General features: G+C 40.5%; 1 protein-coding gene across 1 annotated transcript in view; it reads left to right on the top strand.

Moving 5' to 3' along the window:
- Positions 1-20727, top strand: part of Abca6 (ATP binding cassette subfamily A member 6) — a 75918-nt gene that overhangs the window by 12566 nt on the left and 42625 nt on the right. The window contains exons 7-10 of the mRNA XM_032912352.1: positions 3046-3231; positions 4899-5046; positions 6531-6699; positions 7816-7874. Coding sequence (XP_032768243.1) covers positions 3046-3231; positions 4899-5046; positions 6531-6699; positions 7816-7874 — 562 coding nt within the window. The remainder of the gene's footprint in view (positions 1-3045; positions 3232-4898; positions 5047-6530; positions 6700-7815; positions 7875-20727) is intronic.

Raw genomic sequence — 20727 nt, forward strand, 5'->3', positions numbered from 1 at the left:
CCCTATAGGCCTCCTCTTTACCTAATCCCTCTGGATCTACGGGGGTGTAGCTTGGTTATCATTTACTTAACTGCTAATATCCATTTATAAGTGAATATATGCTATATTTATCTTTCTGTGTCTGGGTTGCCTCCTCAGGATGATTTTTTTCTCATGCCATGCATGTCATTTTTTTTTGAAACAGCTGAATAATATCCCATTGTGTAAATGTACCTAATTTTCTTTACTAATCCTCTGTAAAGGGACATCTAGGTTAATCCCAGTTTTAGTTCTAGGACAGCCAAGGCTACAGAAAGAAATCCTGTCTTGAAAAACAGAACAAAACCCAACCAACCAACCAACCAATCAACCAACTAACCAATCAACCAACCAACCAATTAACCAACCAACCAACCAACTAACCAAGCCACCAACCACTCAACCAACCAACCAACCAATCAACCAACAAACTAACCAACCAACCAACCAATTCACCAACCAACCAACCAACCAACCAACTAACTAACCAACCCACCAATTAACCAACCAACCAACTAACCAACCAGCCAATCAACCAACCAACCAATCAACCAACCAACAACCAATCAACCAACCAACTAACCAACCAACCAACCAACCAATTAACCAACCAACCAACCAACCAACCAACCAACCAACTAACCGACCAACCACCAAACAAGCAATCAGAAAGAAGAGTAAGGCTACAGTGAGCATGGTTGAGCAAGTGTCCTTGTGGTAGTGGAAGGATGGAGCTCACTTTAGGTATTTGCTCAAGAGTGGTATAGCTGGACCTTGAGCGAGACCGACTCCTAGCTATTTCAGGCACTGCCATGCATTATTGATTTCCATTGCTGTACAAGTTTGCACTCCCACCAGCCATTGGGGGGCCTTCCTCTTGCTCTGCATCTTTGCCAGAATGAGCTGACGCTTGTGTTAATGATCCTAGCCACTCTGACAGGTGTCAGATGGAACCCCCAAGTAGTTTTGATGTGCATTTGAATTCTCTGTTTATACCTGCTTCTCATTTGAAAATTGGATTGTTTGCTTGTCTGCTTGTTTAATATGTAGCCTCTTGAGTTCTTTGTGTATATTTTGGATGTTAGTCCTCTAGTCATTTCTCACTCTGTAGGCTTTGTCTGAATAACAGTGCCTTTTTCCTTACAGAAGCTTTAAGGTTTCATGGAGTCCCATTTATTAATTGTTGATCTTGTTATCGTTTTCTCTATTGGTGTTATGTTTAGAAAGTTTTCTACCCTGTCAATGCCTCCAAGGATATCCCTCACTTCCCTTTTTATCAGGTTCATTGTGTCTGGTTTTATGTTGAGGCCTTCAATCCACTTAGACTTGAGTTTTATGCATGGCGATAAGTATGGATCTATTTGCACTCTTCTACATGCAGACATCCGGTTAGACCAGCAACATTTGTTGAAAATGATGTCTTTTTTCCCCAGTGTTCATTTCTGGATTCTTTATTTAAAAAAACCCAGGTGTTTATTTGTGTGTGTATTAATGTCTGGGTCTTCAACTGGATTCCATTGATCACCATGTTTGTTTTTATGCCAATACCATGTGATGGTTCATTAGTACAACTTGAAATGGGGAATGATGAGACCCCAGCAGTTCGTTCACTGTTCAGGATTATTTGTTTGTTTATTGAGGTTTTTTTTCCATATGAAGTTGAGAATTGTCCTTTCGATGTCTGTCAGGGATTGCTTTGGGATTTTGATGGGGACTGTGTTGAGATCACTTTCGGTAGAATGACCATTATTACTATGTTAATTCTACTGATTCACGGCATGGGAGATCTTTCCATCTCCTGATATCTTCTTCAACATCTTTCTTCAAAAAAAAATTTTTTTTTTGAGTTCCAGTGGGCTTTTATGGAGATAAATTAACAAAAAGAAATAATCAGGATTTTACCAACCATCTTTCCTGAACCATGTATAAACTCCTTAAAGACTCAGATCCATAGATACATACACTGTAACACATCCCAACAAAAACAGACCCTCCCGCTGGAACATTTGCCAATTAAACAGAAAGCCAATTGCCCCTTTCCCCCAAATGTTTTCAAATTTTTAAGTTCCCACTGTTCAAAGTGGAACTGGTGACTAGGGACATTAGAATTTTCTTATTTTTACTGAACAAAAAAAATGTAGTATTTTACAATTAGTTTCGTTTCAAAAAAGAGAAGTGACTTTATATTCTCCAGGCACCCCTCCCCAAGAACCAGTGGTTAAAATACAGCAGCCTGCGTCTCACTAACTCAGGCTCACCCTTCCCCTCCCCTCCCCAGTTCTGTCTTCTGGAGATTTAACTGCACTTCTGTTGGAGGCTGTCAGCTGTGGAAGGGTGGAGTCCAGGCCAGGCAGGCTCCCTCTGACCTCATCAGTTAAAACCCTTACACATTTAACTCTTTGTTCCAAACATGAGTTTTTACGTTAGAGAAGAAGATAGACTTGCTTTGGGAGTCAAAAAAAATATCTTTATGAATATAAAGTAGAACTACAAACTCATAATCTTTCACATGCTTTGTTAAGAGTTACCCCAAGGTATTTTGTATCATTTAAGGCTAGTTATGTGAAAGGTGTTAATGGGATTCACTGAGACATTTCCACAGAGGCAGATATCCTCTGATTTGTTCTCGACAATGTGCATATACCACCCTTCCCAGACCCTTCAGTCTTTCCCCTCACCCATCTGTCTCTGAACAGTGGCTTCTGTATTTTTCTCATCTTTGGGATGTTTTCTGCATAAGTCCTGTAGATGGATACTTTTCCTTAGTCTACTAATTTAGCTTTGCTCAGCTTACCCATATTGTTTTCCTTGTACCATCTTTCAGCTTCCCCTATCTCTTCCATAAAAACAAACAAACAAAACAGAAAACAGGAAGGGAATACAAAAGGAAAAGAAAACATCTGAGGGTCCAACCTTCGCACTCCTCCTGCTTTCCCAGTGATGATATCTTGTAGGAACAATGGTCTTCGTTTCGCTGAGGGTCCTCAAAAGCTGTATCAGTAACAGTCATTGTCTTCTCTCTTTCAGATAGCGGTAACTTTCCTGATGGCTGTTCTGTTACAGAAAGCGATCATCACCAACCTATTTGTATTTCTCTTTAACCTCTTTTGGGGGTGTGTGGGGTTCACTGTGCTGCACAAAGAGCTCCCCTCATCTCTGGAATGGGTCCTGAGCATCTGTAGCCCTTTTGCCTTCACATCCGGGATGACCAAGGTAAACACATAGGTTATTATCGATGTTTTAATTAACCTATGATGACTCCTTCCAGTCCAGTCTGGTGTTAACCAAGAGCTTTTACTGTTGCAAATTTCCCACCACAGAGATTAAATTTGCAACATTACAAAAGATTGCCATTACCCAAGAGTTAAAATAAAAATCTCTAGTTTATTAAAAATTCTGTGAAGATCTGTTTAAATCATTTTGTCGAGTAAACTATGAGTCAGTTATGAAAATCTTAAGTATCTAGTACAACAAACTTTATAAAGTCCGTCCGTGTACTTGGGATCTTATTAAGGAGGAGAATACTGTGTTTATTCTGGAGCATGCCTAAGCACACCATTTGTCACTAGGTAACCCTTTTGTGAAAATTACTTCCTTGCTGTTTATGATCAGCCAAGTTTAGGTTTTGAAATACAAATATTTGTTTCCCCTTTTTTAAACTTATATAAATGATGTGTAAAATATATTTAAAATATTTAACCTTTTATGCCCAGTATTCTGTTATTAGTCTCGTGCGTAGCCTTGTATAATGTAGTGTTATATACCTTCTTATTATATGCCTACATTATCTTCTTGATAAATGAGAGTAGAATTCCAGGCTTTGATGTTTTTTTCGTAAAGCTATTAAAAATAATCTTCTATGTGTTTCTGCACACCAGTTCAGTTTGGTGTATTCATAGGAGTTGGATAACAGACTACTGTATATAAATCTTAATACTCACAGCCGTCATTAAATACTTTTCTAAAATGGTAACATCATCTGGCTTTTATAAAAAGGATGCTAGAATATTACCATTTTCTTCAGTCTTCACTAACATTTGTTATTGTTAAAATTTCAAGTGTTAGCCATTCCGATGAAGACGTGACATGTACATTGTACACAGACGTGAGCATTAGTTTGTGTTTTCTGCATGTGAAATAAACCTGGATACATTTTTATGTAGCATCTTTTGTGTTTTCGTTTCCCAAGTTGTCTATTCAGATCTTTTCTTTGCATGTCTATTGAGTTTTCTATATTTTCCCTGTCACCGCATAACAATTTCTTACATTGATTGTGCACCAGACTTTTTCCAGTCATTGCTAGCTTTTTTCTTATGAAAAGAGATAAAAGAGAAAGGTTTTAAAAATTTTTTATTTCCTATACTTATGTGTGTGCCGAAGGTACGTGTGTGTACTAGGCGCATACACCCAGAAGAGGGCATCTGGTGCCCTGGAACTGGAGTCATAGATACCTGTGAGCCCCCGACACACGGTACGGTTCCGGACCTTTTCTATAATGTTGACCGGAAATGCGAGCAAAGGGAAACTTTCAGCATTTTACTATCAAACATGACACCTCAGCTTCTCAGTTCAGGAAGAAAGCTCCTGTATTGTGAATGGATACCCGACTTTCTCAAGTGCTTTCTCTGTATCTACTGGAGCAATCGATTATACCCCCTCTCCCTGCTTTATTGAGTTGTATGCAGAACCATATTGATTTGTTTTCAAATGTCAACTCAGATTTGCACTTCTGTTAGCTTTATTCATTTCTATTGTATATTATTTGGAATACCTTTATTCAAATATTCCCTTTAAAAGTTAACTTGAAAATTTAATCATTAGTTCTGTGCCGACTTATTTATGAGTTTAGGAAATTATCATTGTTTTTGTTTGAATCTTAGATTATCTTCCTGGAGTACAACTTGAATGGTGTTGTATTTCCTGACCCTTCTGGAGAATCATATGTAATGATAGCAGTATTTTCCATATTGGCTTTTGATGGTCTTCTCTACTTGGTTTTGGCCTTGTATTTTGACAAAATCTTGCCCTGTAAGTAACTGGATTTTTCTCCAATTTTTCAGTTATTGATCACATAGGTAAGTTTTTCCTTAGGATTGCTTTAAAATAGCCTTAGAGGTAAAGCTCAATGTCCAATCTCAGTCTGAACTGATTAGTTGGTTATACTTCATGGTAGAGGATATATGTAAAATTATCCTAATTTTGAAACAACATAATTATTTAAGTCAATGTTGAAATACAGTTTTATATTAACTAAGCTTTATTACTTTTGATGTATCTTTCCAAGCATCTTAAAGAGTGATAGTACAAATTTATATCAAAATAATCCAAAAAGATAGACAAAGAGGCTTGAGAGTAGGAGCAGACTCTTGGGAAGAAGACCAGGCCAACAGGTAGGTGGGCAGCAAGACAAGGTATTAGAGGAGAGGAATTTGGTGACAGTGACTAATACGCAAGGAAGAAGCTGTCAAAAATTAAAAAGCATTACAGGGGGCTGCTCTTCCAGAGGTCCTGAGTTCAAGTCCCAGCAACCATATGGTGGCTCACAACCATCTGTAATGAGGCCTGATGCCCTCTTTGGTGTGTCTGAAGATAGCAGCAGTGTACTCATATATAAAATAAACATTTTTTAAAAAAAGCGTTTCAGAAGAAAACTTCAAAAATAAGCAATAATTAGTTCCTGGTATGGCTTGTTTATTACTGGGCCACCATGCTGTAGAAACGTTTTCTATTGAAGATTTATTAGTCATTATTCTCGACATTTCCGGTCTTATTCATGATCACAAAGACATAGATTGTGCAGTTCCTTTTCCTTGTCTTGCCAATAACCAAAAATAAAAATCCACATAAGCCCAAAGTTCCTCCCCACGTCCTGGAATCAGAATGTTCATCTTTGTGCATGACTTCATTCATTCTTTTAAGTTTTAATATCCCCCCCGCTTTGATAAGCGTCACTGTTGTCTTACATATTTCTATGTATTTAAAACCCTATGACCTATTATTTCTGGCTTATAGATAAAGTTCCTTAATAACAAATAATATTTAACTTCTTCTGTATCAGTCAAAAACTTTACAGTATTGTCATTTCCATCTTGAAAAAAAATTTCTGCATGCGTTATTTTTCATTCACGGCACTTTCTATGAACTTGTAGATTTCAGTATTCGGTTTACTTAGATTGGCGTGGTCAACCTATGTAAGTTTCTAAGCATTCTATAGTTATCTTATGTGCAGTATTAATAACTGTGTTTCTAAAAAATAACTTGATGTCACCTATCCTCATAGATATCTTTTAGGTTACAATTTTCAATTACTCGATCTATATTTTGTCGAAACTTCTGTTATATTAATTTTTGCCATGGTACTTTAGATTTTCATTATTTATTTTCATCATAATAATAGGAAACTTGAAGGAAAAATTGTATCGTGTTTGAAGGTTCAAAATATTTCTTCTTCTCTTAGCGAGGCTTCATTGTTCACTGTATTGACCAGATACTTTATCGCTCTTGCTAACTAGGTGGGGCTGATCGCCGGGCCGCTCCACTGTTTTTCTTGAATCCGGTGTCTTGTTTTCGAAAAACAACCAGTAGAATCAAGGTCACTGAGAGAGACATAGACCCCGAGCTCCCTTCGGATGAGTATTTTGAGCCCGTGGATCCAGAATACCAAGGGAAAGAAGCCATCAGGTAAACACATTTGTAGCTCTGCTAATATCGAGTAAAGGCTAAAGAATTGTTAACCGCCAGCTATCTGGGAGTCTGTGGCAAGTGTCCAAGTGGAAAGGCATGCGCCTTTGTCAGCATCAGCCTGAACCAGTCACAGACCCCTGTAATAACCAATTGTTTTTCTTAAATGCTTCTCGAAAATAAGATTCCCTGGGACCTGTGTGTACCCGAAGGTTCTCAATCTGTGGGTCGCAACCCCTCAACTGGGAACGCATAAGAATAGTAACATTGCAGTTACGGAATAGCAGTACTAATAATGTTATGGTTGGGGGTCGCCACAACAAGAGGACCTGTATTAAAGAGTCGCAGCATCCAGAAGGTTAAAAACCACTGATCTGTGTGCTCTACCCTTGTCTTATCTCGTGTGACTGCCTGCTTCTATCTTTTGTGTCTATATTAAAAGTTTTGTAGTTGTTTTGCTTTGCCTTTAGAGACAGGGTCTCTGTGCAGCTCAGGTTGGCCCTCATATAATGTTTTCCAGTCAAAGGTGACCCTGACCTTCTGTTCCTCTTTCGTCCACCCCCAAAGTGCAGGGGACTGCAGGCACGTGCCTCGAGGCCTTGCCAAATGTCCCTTTAACACAGAGAAACTGGATATACAGAAGGCACACAATGAGAATATCACGTGACAGTAGGGGCAGACGTTCGAACATTTCCAGAAAAACAACAGAATGTTGGCCCCAAATGCAAATGATGATTTTCAGCTCTGAAATCAGAAAAACACCAGTTCCTCCTGCATGGGAGTTTCTTTATTAAAATTAAAGTATTAAAGGCCAGCTACAAAGGACGCATAAGGCCAATGGGTATTATACCATGCCCTCTCCCCCAGCCAAAGGCCAAAATAAAATTTCTGATAGGAGTCAGTCTCTTTTGTTTCTCCTTACTCATCCGGTAGTCACACTGCTGTGTTTGCTGTATAGGTGTGAGGCTAAGCTAAGTATCAGAGTCAAAGTCTAGAGAATCTCATTCATTTTCATGTTAATTACTGTAACGTGTTTTCTACATCTATCATATCTGCCTGCGCCTTTCTTTACTTGTGTGTACTGTTGGCTAATAGAGTGCCTCTTTATTGTTTCAGAATAAGAAATATTAGAAAGGAATATAAAGGGAAGTCTGGGAAAGTGGAGGCTTTGAAAGGTAAAGAAACTTATTTCATTCTGTTTATCTGACTTAATTATGAACGCTTAAACCTGGGAAACACTCAGCAAGAAAATGTAAATATATCAGCAAGACAAAAACAGGAACAAAAAGCAAAAGACGAAAGCAAAAGAAAGAAGCAAGAACATAGGTGACCTAGCCGTCTGGACACCAATAGTATTTCAGAATTCATTGTAAAGTCCTTCCAGATAGTTCGTGGATTTACTGATTTACAAAGATATCATCAAACTGTGAAAAATATGTCATTATTTTGCTTTTCACTATGGCTACCATAAACACATTTTTGTATTTGTACTGTCAGGAAAGGATGCTAGAATCTGACAAAACTTTTACTCTTGATCTTAGCCAAAAGGCCGAGAAGCGATCTGATAAAACTTTTAGATAGTTATGGAATTTACAGTTCGTATTTGTTGATGTAGTAGTGAACTAAAATGCTAAGCAAGACACAGTGAGCTAAATTAACAGATCAATATTCCATGACAAACTAATTTTTAATTTTGTATGATTAGGCATATTATAATAATAATATATTGTTATTATTATGTTACATTATTATAATAATTGTTATTATTATATTATAATATTATTATAATAATTATTATATATTACTATAGTTTTATGTAGCAAGCATTGAGCCAGCATCAATCGACAACTACATTTCCAAGCTACAGCTGCTTTTATTAAAAATGATATCCAGGCTGGGTGTGGTGACACCTTTTCCTTCCCCCTGTTTTACGAGAAGCAGATTCATACAATATATCCTGACTATAGTTTCCGTCCTCTCTATTTCCCCCAGTTCCTCCCCACTCCCCTCCCATCTGGATCCACTCTCTTTCTATCTTTCATTAGAAAAGGACAAACGTCTGAGAGAGAACAAAATGCAACAAAATAAAATACCAGACATAAAACAAAAATCGTCGCACTAAATTTGGACAGGTCAAACCCACGAAGGAAAGGAGCCCCCAAGAGAAGGCACAAGAGGGGACCCACTCATTCTCTTTCTCAGGAGACCCATAAAAAATGCTAAACTGAAAGCTATAACATGCATGCAGAGGACCTGACCCATGTTGGCTCTGTTTGCTGCTTCAGTTCATATGATCTTTGCGCGGTCGATTTAGAGGAGCTCATTTTCCTGGTGTCCTCTGTCCCCTCTGTTCTGAGGGGTTCCCTGATCTCTGAGGGAAGGATTTGATGGAGACATTCCATTTAGAGCTCTGTGTTCCAAGGTGTCCTCTCCCCTCTTCCCTCTCCCCTCTGCTCTCTTCCCTTTCCCCTTTCCCCTCACTCCTCCTCCCTCTTCTTCCTCCTCCTCCCCTCCCCCTCCCCCTTTCCCTTCTCTGCTTTCCTCTCCCCCCCTCTCCTCCCCCTCCCCCTTGCTGCCTGCATAATGAATGGAATAGCTGTGGGTCTCTGTATGTGTCCCGTGATCTGCTGCAGGGAAAAGCTTTTCCGATGATGGCTAAATAAGGCATTGATCTATACTATAGTAAAATATCGTTTTTATTGTTACGTTTTCGTTTTTAAGACCAGTAGTATTGTTTGGTTTTACTTAAGGTCTCCGGGCAACCTAGTCTCTAGGGTCACTGAGCTAGAGGTCGTTGAGTATGAGTTCCACTTTGTGGGATGGGCCTTAAATCGGATCAGAAGTTGGTTGGTTACACCCACAACCTTTGTACCACCGTTACCCTAGCACCGTTTGCAGGACGGGGTTTGTAGGTCAAAGGTTTTGTAGCTGGGGTGCTGTTTCTGTTTCTCTTCTGGCCGCCTACAGGGAGTATTCCCTTGTCAGACATTAGAATATCGGGGTGAAAGTTGTATGTGGGTACCAGCTCGACCTCTCTATGATTATGAGTTGCGTGGGTGTTATCTTCAGCGATGGGGCCTTGCTGTCAGTGTGTAGAAAGCAACTTAGAGTCTTGGCAACAGTCTGGGCTGTTTGGAGATTTTTGTGGGACCCCTTCAGCCGAGAACTCAACTGGATATAACCCAGTCCCAGTACTGGAAGCTTTGTTTGGTAACAAGAGAGGGGCGTCTGATTGCTTGGAGACTTCATTAGGCTCTCCATATATATTTAGGGGGTCTCCACACCACCCCTCAGAAGCCCCTCCATTCCCTGCTTTCCTTCCACCCGCATGATCTCCCCTCCCCCTCCGTACCTGATCATTGTATATTTTGGATATCAGTCCTCTATTGGGTGTGGAGCTAATGAAAATCTTTCCCCATTCTGTAGGCTGCTGCTTTGTCCCAGTGGCATGTCCTTTGGGTAGCATGTACCTTTTCCCCAAGCCTTTGGGAGGCAGAGGGCCAAAGGATCTCTGTGAATTTAAGGCCAACTTGGACTTCATTGGGAGTTCTGGGCCGACCAGGGCCACATAGTGAGATGCTGTCTAAAACAAATATGTAAAGAAATGAGTTTTTATAAAAGTCTGAGTGTTAAAGTGCTGAAATGGATGGATCATAAACCCTACTAAAGACTGAGAGTTCTCTGCCCACTGTGACTACACTGTATTTATTTTGGAGCACCCTGACACCTCTTAGCTCAGCAGCATTCATTCTGTTGAGACTGAGACTTTGAGGATTCAGTGTATAGGTGAACAACTTTATTCTTCAAACTCTTCTCATTCAATACCACCAAGATCTGCCATTCTCTCCTTTAAGTTTGGCTCAGGATATATTGAGGTAACTTTAAATTTAATTTAAAATCCCAGAGCACATTCTGAACTACCTTGACACTCACTTGCCAATGTCACAGGTTTCCCATCTTTAAATATCTTCAGACTTTTCTCCCACTTTCAGAAGTACTAGTACTTAACAAAAATTAAAGTGTTGCATCTCAAGGCAACACACACATACACGCACACTCGCACACGCACACGCACAGGCACACGCACGCACACACACAAAACTGAATGTTTCTTTCTTTTTAAAAAAATTTTTTTATTAGATATATTTCTTTACTTACATTTCAAAGGTTATTCCCCTTCTGGAGTTCCTGTCCATAAGTCCCCATCCCATCCCCCTCCCCCTCCCCCATACATCCCCCTTATTGCCCCCCATATTCCCCTGCACTGAGGGTCCAACCTTGGCAGGACCAAGGGCTTCCCCTTCCCCCGGTGCCCCAACAAGGCTATTCTCTACTACATATGCAGTTGGAGCTAGGGTCAGTCCATGTATAGTCTTTCCATAGTGGTTTAGTCCCTGGAAGCTCTGGTTGGTTGGCATTGTTATTTTTATGGGGTTGCTCCTTCAACTTCAACTTTTTTTTTTTTTTACAATTTATTTTTTTTTCTTTCTTTTTTTTTATTATTATTAACTTGAGTATTTCTTATATACATTTGAGTGTTATTCCCTTTCCCGGTTTCGGGCAAACATCCCCTCCCCCTCCCCTTCCTTATGGTGTTCCTCCCAACCCTTCCCCATTGCTGCCCTCTCCCAACAGTCTAGTTCACTAGGGGTTCAGTCTTAGCAGGACCCAGGGCTTCCCCTTCCACTGGTGCTCTTACTAGGATATTCATTGCAACCTCACAGGTCAGAGTCCAGGGTCCAGTCCATGTATAGTCTTTGGGTAGTGGCTTAGTCCCTGGAAGCTCTGGTTGGTTGGCATTGCTGTACATATGGGGTCTCGAGCTCCTTCAAGCTCTTCCAGTTCTTTCTCTGATTCCTTCAACAGGGGTCCTGTTCTCAGTTCAGTGGTTTCCTGCTGGCATACGCCTCTGTATTTGCTGTATTCTGGCTGTGTCTCTCAGGAGCGATCTGCATTCACATTTTGATCATCCGTCTTGAGTTTCATTTGTTCTAGGCATCTAGGGTAATTCAAGCATTTGGGCTAATAGCCACTTATCAATGAGTACATACCATGTATGTCTTTCTGTGATTGGGTTAGCTCACTCAGGATGATATTTTCCAGTTCCAACCATTTGCCTACGAATTTCATAAAGTCATTGTTTTTGATAGCTGAGTATTCCATTGTAGATGTACCACATTTTCTGTATCCATTCCTCTGTTGAAGGGCATCTGGTTCTTTCCAGCTTCTGGCTATTATAAATAAGGCTGCGATGAACATAGTGGAGCACGTGTCTTTTTTTATATGTTGGGCATCTTTTGGGTATATGCCCAGGAGAGGTATAGCTGGATCCTCAGGCAGTTCAATGTCCAATTTTCTGAGGAACCTCCAGACTGATTTCCAGAATGGTTGTACCAGTCTGCAACCCCACCAACAATGGAGGAGTGTTCCTTTTCTCCATCCTCGCCAGCATTTGCTGTCACCTGAGTTTTTGATCTTAGCCATTCTCACTGGTGTGAGGTGAAATCTCAGGTTGTTTTGATTTGCATTTCCCTTATGACTAACGATGTTGAACATTTTTTAGGTGTTTCTCAGCCATTCGCATTCCTCAGCTGTGAATTCTCTGTTTAGCTCTGAACCCCATTTTTTAATAGGGTTATTTGTCTCCCTGCTGTCTAACTTCTTCAGTTCTTTGTATATTTTGGATATAAGCCCTCTATCTGTTGTAGGATTGGTAAAGATCTTTCCCAATCTGTTGGTTGCCAATTTGTCCTAACCACAGTGTCCTTTGCCTTACAGAAGCTTTGCAGTTTTATGAGATCCCATTTGTCGATTCTTGATCTTAGAGCATAAGCCATGGGTGTTTTGTTCAGAAATTTTTCCAGTGCCCATGTGTTCCAAATGCTTCCTGAGTTTTCTTCTATTAGTTTGAGTGTATCTGGTTTGATGTGGAGGTCCTTGATCCACTTGGACTTAAGCTTTTTGTACAGGGTGATAAGCATGGATCGATCTGCATTCTTCTACATGTTGACCTCAGTTGAACCAGCACCATTTGCTGAAAATGCTATCTTTTTTCCATTGGATGGTTTTGGCTCCTTTGTCAAAAATCAAGTGCCCATAGGTGTGTGGGTTCATTTCTGGGTCTTCAATTCTGTTCCACTGGTCTATCTGTCTGTCTCTGTACCAATACCATGCAGTTTTTATCACTATTGCTCTGTAATACTGCTTGAGATCTGGGATAGTGATTCCCCCTGAAGTCCTTTTATTGTTGAGGATAGTTTTAGCTATCCTGGGTTTTTTGTTATTCCAGATGAATTTGCAAATTGTTCTGTCTAACTCTTTGAAGAATTGGATTGGTATTTTGATGGGGATTGCATTGAATCTGTAGATCGCTTTTGGTAGAATGGCCATTTTTACTATATTAATCCTGCCAATCCATGAGCATGGGAGATCTTTCCATCTTCTGAGATCTTCTTCAATTTCTTTCTTCAGAGTCTTGAAGTTCTTATTGTACAGATCTTTCCCTTGCTTGGTTAAAGTCACACCGAGGTACTTTATATTATTTGGATCTATTATGAAGGGTGTCATTTCCCTAATTTCTTTCTCGGCTTGTTTCTCTTTTGTGTAGAGGAAGGCTACTGATTTATTTGAGTTAATTTTATACCCAGCCACTTTTGCTGAAGTTGTTTATCAGCTTTAGTAGTTCTCTGGTGGAACTTTTGGGATCACTTAAATATACTATCATATCATCTGCAAATAGTGATATTTTTGACTTCTTCTTTTCCGATCTGTATCCCTTGACCTCCTTTGTTGTCTGATTGCTCTGGCTAGAACTTCAAGAACTATATTGAATAAGTAGGAGAGAGTGGGCAGCCTTGTCTAGTCCCTGATTTTTTGGGATTGCTTCAAGTTTCTCTCCATTTAGTTTAATGTTAGCAACTGGTTTGCTGTATATAGCTTTTACTATGTTTAGGTATGGGCCTTGAATTCCTATTCTTTCCAGGACTTTTATCATGAAGGGGTGTTGAATTTTGTCAAATGCTTTCTCAGCATCTAATGAAATGATCATGTGGTTTTGTTCTTTCAGTTTGTTTATATAATGGATCACGTTGATGGTTTTCCATATTAAACCATCCCTGCATGCCTGGGATGAAGCCTACTTGATCATGGTGAATGATTGTTTTGATGTGCTCTTGGATTCGGTTTGCCAGAATTTTATTGAGTATTTTTGCATCGATATTCATAAGGGAAATTGGTCTGAAGTTCTCTTTCTTTGTTGGGTCTTTGTGTGGTTTAGGTATAAGAGTAATTGTGGCTTCATAGAAGGAATTCGGTAGTGCTCCATCTGTTTCAATTTTGTGGAATAGTTTGGATAGTATTGGTACGAGGTCTTCTATGAAGGTCTGATAGAATTCTGCACTAAACCCGTCTGGACCTGGGCTCTTTTTGGTTGGGAGACCTTTAATGACTTCTTCTATTTCCTTAGGAGTTATGGGGTTGTTTAACTGGTTTATCTGTTCCTGATTTAACTTCGGTACCTGGTATCTGTCTAGGAAATTGTCCATTTCCTGCAGATTTTCAAGTTTTGTTGAATATAGGCTTTTACAGTAAGATCTGATGATTTTTTGAATTTCCCCTGAATCTGTAGTTATGTCTCCCTTTTCATTTCTGATTTTGTTAATTTGGACACACTCTCTGTGTCCTCTCGTTAGTCTGGCTAAGGGTTTATCTATCTTGTTGATTTTCTCAAAGAACCAACTTTTGGTTCTGTCGATTCTTTCTATGGTCCTTTTTGTTTCTACTTGGTTGATTTCGGCTCTGAGTTTGATTATTTCCTGCCTTCTACCCCTCCTGGGTGTATTTGCTTCTTTTTGTTCTAGGGCTTTTAGGTGTGCTGTCAAGCTGCTGACATATGCTCTTTCCTGTTTTTCTTTCTGCAGGCACTCAGCGCTATGAGTTTTCCTCTTAGCATTTGCTTTCATTGTGTCCCATAAGTTTGGGTATGTTGTATCTTCATTTTTCATTAAATTCTAAAAGTTTTTAATTTCTTTCTTTATTTCTTCCTTGACCAGGTTATCATTGAGTAGAGCATTGTTCAATTTCCACGTATATGTGGGCATTCTTCCCTTATTGTTATTGAAGACCAGCTTTAGGCCGTGGTGGTCCGATAGCACGCATGGGATTATTTCTATCTTTCTGTACCTGTTGAGGCCCATTTTTTGACCAATTATATGGTCAATTTTGGAGAAAGTACCATGAGGAGCTGAGAAGAAGGTATATCCTTTTGCTTTAGGATAGAATGTTCTATAAATATCTGTTAAGTCCATTTGGCTCATGACTTCTCTTAGTCTGTCTACGTCTCTGTTTAATTTCTGTTTCCATGATCTGTCCATTGATGAGAGTGGGGTGTTGAAATCTCCTACTATTATTGTGTAAGGTGTAATGTGTGTTTTGAGCTTTAGTAAGGTTTCTTTTACGTATGTAGGTGCCCTTGTATTTGGGGCATAGATATTTAGGATTGAGAGTTCATCTTGGTGGATTTTTCCTTTGATGAATATGAAGTGTCCTTCCTTATCTTTTTTGATGACTTTTAGTTGAAAATTGACTTTATTTGATATTAGAATGGCTACTCCAGCTTGCTTCTTCCGACCATTTGCTTGGAAAGTTGTTTCCCAGCCTTTCACCCTGAGGTAGTGTCTGTCTTTGTCTCTGAGGTGTGTTTCCTGTAGGCAGCAGAATGCAGGGTCCTCGTTGCGCATCCAGTTTGTTAATCTATGTCTTTTTATTGGGGAGTTGAGGCCATTGATGTTGAGAGATATTAAAGAATAGTGATTATTGCTTCCTGTTGTATTCATATTTGGATGTGAGGTTATGTTTGTGTGCTTTTCTTCTCTTTGTTTTGTTGCCAAGGCGATTAGTTTCTTGCTTCTTCTAGGGTATAGCTTGCCTCCTTATGTTGGGCTTTTTTACCATTTATTATCCTTTGTAGTGCTGGATTTGTAGAAAGATATTGTGTAAATTTGGTTTTGTCATGGAATATCTTGGTTTCTCCATCTATGTTGATTGAGAGTTTTGCGGATACAGTAACCTGGTCTGGCATTGTGTTCTCTTAGGGTCTGTATGACATCAGTCCAGGATCTTCTGGCCTTCATAGTTTCTGGTGAAAAAGTCTGGTGTGATTCTGATAGGTCTGCCTTTATATGTTATTTGACCTTTTTCCTTACTGCTTTTAATATTCTTTCTTTATTTTGTGCGTTTGGTGTTTTGACTATTATGTATTGGAGGTGTTTCTTTTCTGGTCCAATCTATTTGGAGTTCTGTAGGCTTCTTGTATGCTATGGGTATCTCTTTTTTTAGGTTAGGAAGTTTTCTTCTGATTTTTTTGAAGATATTTACTGGTCCTTTGAGCTGGGAGTCTTCACTCTCTTCTATACCTATTATCCTTAGGTTTGATCTTCTCATTGAGTCCTGGATTTCCTGTATGTTTTGGACCAGTAGCTTTTTCCGCTTTTACATTATCTTTGACAGTTGAGTCAATGATTTCTATGGAATCTTCTGCTCTGAGATTCTCTCTTCCATCTCTTGTATTCTGTTGGTGATGCTTGTATCTACAGCTCCTTGTCTCTTCTTTTGGTTTTCTATATCCAGGGTTGTTTCCATGTGTTCTTTCTTGATTGCTTCTATTTCATTTTAATTCCTTCAACTGTTTGATTGTGTTTTCCTGGAATTCTTTCAGGGATTTTGTGACTCTCTCTGTAGGCTTCTACTTGTTTGTTTATGTTTTCCTGTGTTTCTCTAAGGGAGTTCTTCATGTCTTTCTTGAAGTCCTCCAACATCATGATCAAATATGATTTTGAAACTAGATCTTGCTTTTCTGGTGTGTTTGGATATTCCGTGTTTGCTTTGGTGGGAGAATTGGGCTCCGATGATGCCATGTAGTCTTGGTTTCTGTTGCTTGGGTTCCTGCGCTTGCCTCTCGCCATCAGATTATCTCTAGTGTTACTTTGTTCTGCTATATCTGACAGTGGCTAGACTGTCTTATAAGCCTGTGTTTCAGGAGTGCTGTAGACCTGTTTTCCTGTTTTCTTTTTCAGCCAGTTATGGGGACAGAGTGTTCTGCTTCGGTAGCGTAGTTTTTCTTCTCTACAGGTCTTCAGTTGTTCCTGTGAGCCTGTGTCTTGAGTTCACCAGGCAAGTCGTTTGTAGCAGAAAAGTTTGTCTTACCTGTGGTCCCCAGGCTCAAGTTTGCTGGCGGGGTGTTGCCTATGAGCTCTCCACGGCCTCAGCAGCCAGGAAGATCTCGCCCCCCCTTCCGGAGGTTCCGTGCACCAGGGGTTCCAGATAGCTTTTGTTTTCCTCTGGGGTCAGTACTGTGTGCAGCGTGCAGTCTCTTCTGGTTTCCCAGGCGTGTCCGCCTCTCTGAAGGTTTAGCTCTCCCCTCCCACGGGGATTTGGGTGCAGAGAACTGTTTATGCGGTCGGGTCCTTCAGGTGAGGTGTCTCAGGCACGAGTGGATCTGCTGCTCCTGGGCCCTCCTCAGGTACCCAGAGGCCGTATACAGTTTCCTCCTGGGCCAGGGATGTGGGCAGGGGTGGGCAGCGTTGGTGGTCTCCTCCGCTCTGCTGCCTCAGGAGTACCCGCCCGACCAGGCAAGAACTCCCCCCAGGGGGCCTGGGAGCAGAGAGCTGCTGAAGGCAGGGGATCCTCCGGCTGGTCCGGGACTCTGGCCAAACACCGGAAGTGTCCGCCCAGAGAACTCCGCCTCTGTGTGACCCGAGATCACCAGGCAAGTCGTTTGTAGCAGAAAAGTTTGTCTTACCTGTGGTCCCCAGGCTCAAGCTTGTTCGTGGGGTGTTGCCTATGAGCTCTCCACGGCCTCAGCAGCCAGGAAGATCTGCGCCGCCCCTTCCGGGAGGTTCCGTGCACCAGGGTTCCAGATAGCTTTTGTTTTCCTCTGGGGTCAGTACTGTGTGCAGCGTGCAGTCTCTTCTGGTTTCCCAGGCGTGTCCGCCTCTCTGAAGGTTTAGCTCTCCCTCCCACGGATTTGGGTGCAGAGAACTGTTTATCGTTGTGGTCCCTTCAGGTGAGGTGTCTCAGACGCGGTGGATCTGCTGCTCCCTGGGCCTCCTCTCCGGGTACCCAGAGGCCAATACAGTATCCTCCTGGGCCAGGGATGTGGGCAGAGGTGGGCGGCGTTGGTGGTCTCCTCCGCTCTGCTGCCTCAGGAGTACCCGCCGGACCAGGCGGCAAGCTCAACTCTTTCAATCATTCCTCTAATCCCCCCCAAGGGGGTCCTGTTCTCAGTTCAGTGGTTTGCTGCAAGCATTGACCTCTGTATTGGACATGCTCTGGATGTGTCTCTCAGGAGAGATCTATATTCAGTCCCTTTCAGCATGCATTTTCTAGCTTCATCAATCTTATCTAGTTTTGGTGGCTGTATAGATATATGGGCCACATGTGTGTCAGGCTCTGAATGACCATTCCTTGAGTCGCTGCTCTAAACTTTGCTTCCATATTCCCTTCTATAGATATTTCCCCCCTTTTAAGAAGGAGTGGGAGCATCCACATTTTGGTCATCCTTCTTCTTGAGCTTCCTGTGGTCTATGGATCGCATCTTGGGTAATTTGAGCTTTTTGGCCAATATCCACTTATCAATGAGTGCATACCAAGTGTGTTTTTCTGTGATTGAGTAACCTCATTCAAGATGGTATTTTTTGTTCATTCCATTTGCCTATGAATTTCATGAAGTCATTGTTTTTGATAGCTGAGTAGTACTCCACTGTGTAGATGTACCACATTTTTTGAATCCATTCCTCTGTTGAACGGCATCTGGGTTCTTTGCAGCTTCTGGCTATTATAAATAAGGCTGCTATGAACATAGTGGAGCATGTGTCTTTGTTGTATGTTGGAGCATCTTTTGGGTATATGCCCGAGAGGTATAGCTGGGTCCTCAGGTAGTAGAATGTCCAATTTTCTGAGGAACCTCCAGACTGATTTCCAGAGTGGTTGTACCAGTCTGAATCCCACCAAAAATGGAGGAGTGTTCCTCTTTCTCCACATCCTCACCAGCATTTGCTGTCACCTGAGTTTTTTATCTTAGTAATTCTGACTGGTGTGAGGTGAACTCTCAGGGTTCTTTTGATTTGCATTTCCCTGATGACTAAGGATGTTGAACATTTCTTTAGGTGCTTTTTGGCCATTTGATAATCCTCAGCTGAGAATATTTTGTTTAGCTCTGTACCCCATTTTTAGTAGGGTTATTTGGCTCTCAGGAGTCTAACTTCTTGAGTTCTTTGTATATTTTGGATATTAGCCCTCTATAAAATGTAGGATTGGTAAAGATCCTTTCCCAATCTGTTGGTTGCCTTTTTGTCCTAATGACACTGTCCTTTGCCTTACAGAAGCTTTTCAGTTTTATGAGGTCTCCTATTTGTCGATTCTTGATCTTAAAGCATAAGCCATTGGTATTTTGTTCAGGAAATTTTCCCCAGTGCCCATGTGTTCAACTCTTCTTCCTCACTTTTTCTTCTATTAGTTTGAGTGTATCTGGTTTGATGTGGAGGTCCTTGATCCACTTGGACTTAAGCTTTTTACATGGTGATAACAATGGATTGATCTTCATTCTTCTACATGCTGACCTCCAGTTGAACCAGCACCATTTGTTGAAAATGCCATCTTTCTTCCATTGGATGGTTTTAGCTCCTTTGTCAAAGATCAAGTGCCCATAGGTGTGTGGGTTCATTTCTGGGTCTTCAATTCTGTTCCACTGGTCTATCTGTCTGTCTCTGTACCAATACCATGCAGTTTTTATCACTATTGCTCTGTAATACTGCTTCAAGTCAGAGATGGTGATTCCCCCGGAAGTTCTTTTATTGTTGACTATAGTTTTTGCTATCCTGGGTTTTTTGTTATTCCAAATGAATTTGCAAATTGTTCTTTCTATCTCTGTAAAGAATTGAGTAGGAATTTTGATGGGGATTGCATTGAATCTGTAGATTGCTTTTGGCAAAGTGGCCATCTTTACTATATTAATCCTGCCAATCCATGAGGATGGAAGATCTTTCCATCTTCTCAGATCTTCCTCAATTTCTTTCTTTAGACACTTGAAGTTCTTGTCATACAGGTCTTTCATTTGCTTGGTTAAAGTCACATAAATAACATAAAGATACTTTATGTTATTTGGGACTATTGTGAAGGGTGTCATTTCCTTTATTTCTTTCTCATCCTGTTTATCCTTTGAGTAGAGGAAGGCTACTGATTTGTTTGAGTTCATATTGTACTCTAACACTTTGCTGAAGTTGTTTATCAGGTTAAGTAGTTCTCTGGTGGATCTTTTGGGGTCATGTAAGTACACTATCATATCATCTGCAAATAGTGATATTTTGATTTCTTCCCTCCCAATTTGTATCTTTTTGACCTCCTTTTGCTGTCTGATTGCTCTGGCTAAGACTTCAAGTACTATACTGAATAAGTAGGGAGAGAGTGGGCAGCCTTGTCTAGTCCCTGATTTTAGTGGGATTGCTTCAAGTTTCTCTCCATTTGGTTTGATGTTAGCTACTGGTTTGATATATATTGCTTTTACTATGTTTACATATGGACCTTGAATTCCTGATTTTTCCAGGACTTGTATCATGAAGGGGTGTTGAATTTTGTCAAATGCTTTCTCCGCATCTAATGAAATGACCATGTGGTTCTTATCTTTGAATTTGTTTATATGGTGGATTACATTGATAGATTTTCATATATTAAACCATCCCTGCATCCCTGGGATGAAGCCTACTTGATCATGATGGATGATTATTTTGATATGTTCTTGGATTCGGTTTGCAAGAATTTTATTGAGTATTTTTGCATCAATATTCATAAGAGAAATTGGTCTGAAGTTCAATTTCTTTGTTGGATCTTTGTGTGGTTTCAGTATAAGAGTAATTGTGGCTTCATAGAAGGAATTTGGTAGTGCTCCATCTGTTTCAATTTTGTGGAATAGTTTGGACAGTGTTGGTATGAGGTCTTCTATGAAGGTCTGATAGAATTCTGCACTGTACCCAT

The sequence above is a fragment of the Rattus rattus genome, chromosome 9 (genome assembly GCF_011064425.1).
Source record: "Rattus rattus isolate New Zealand chromosome 9, Rrattus_CSIRO_v1, whole genome shotgun sequence".
Lineage (NCBI taxonomy): Eukaryota > Metazoa > Chordata > Mammalia > Rodentia > Muridae > Rattus > Rattus rattus.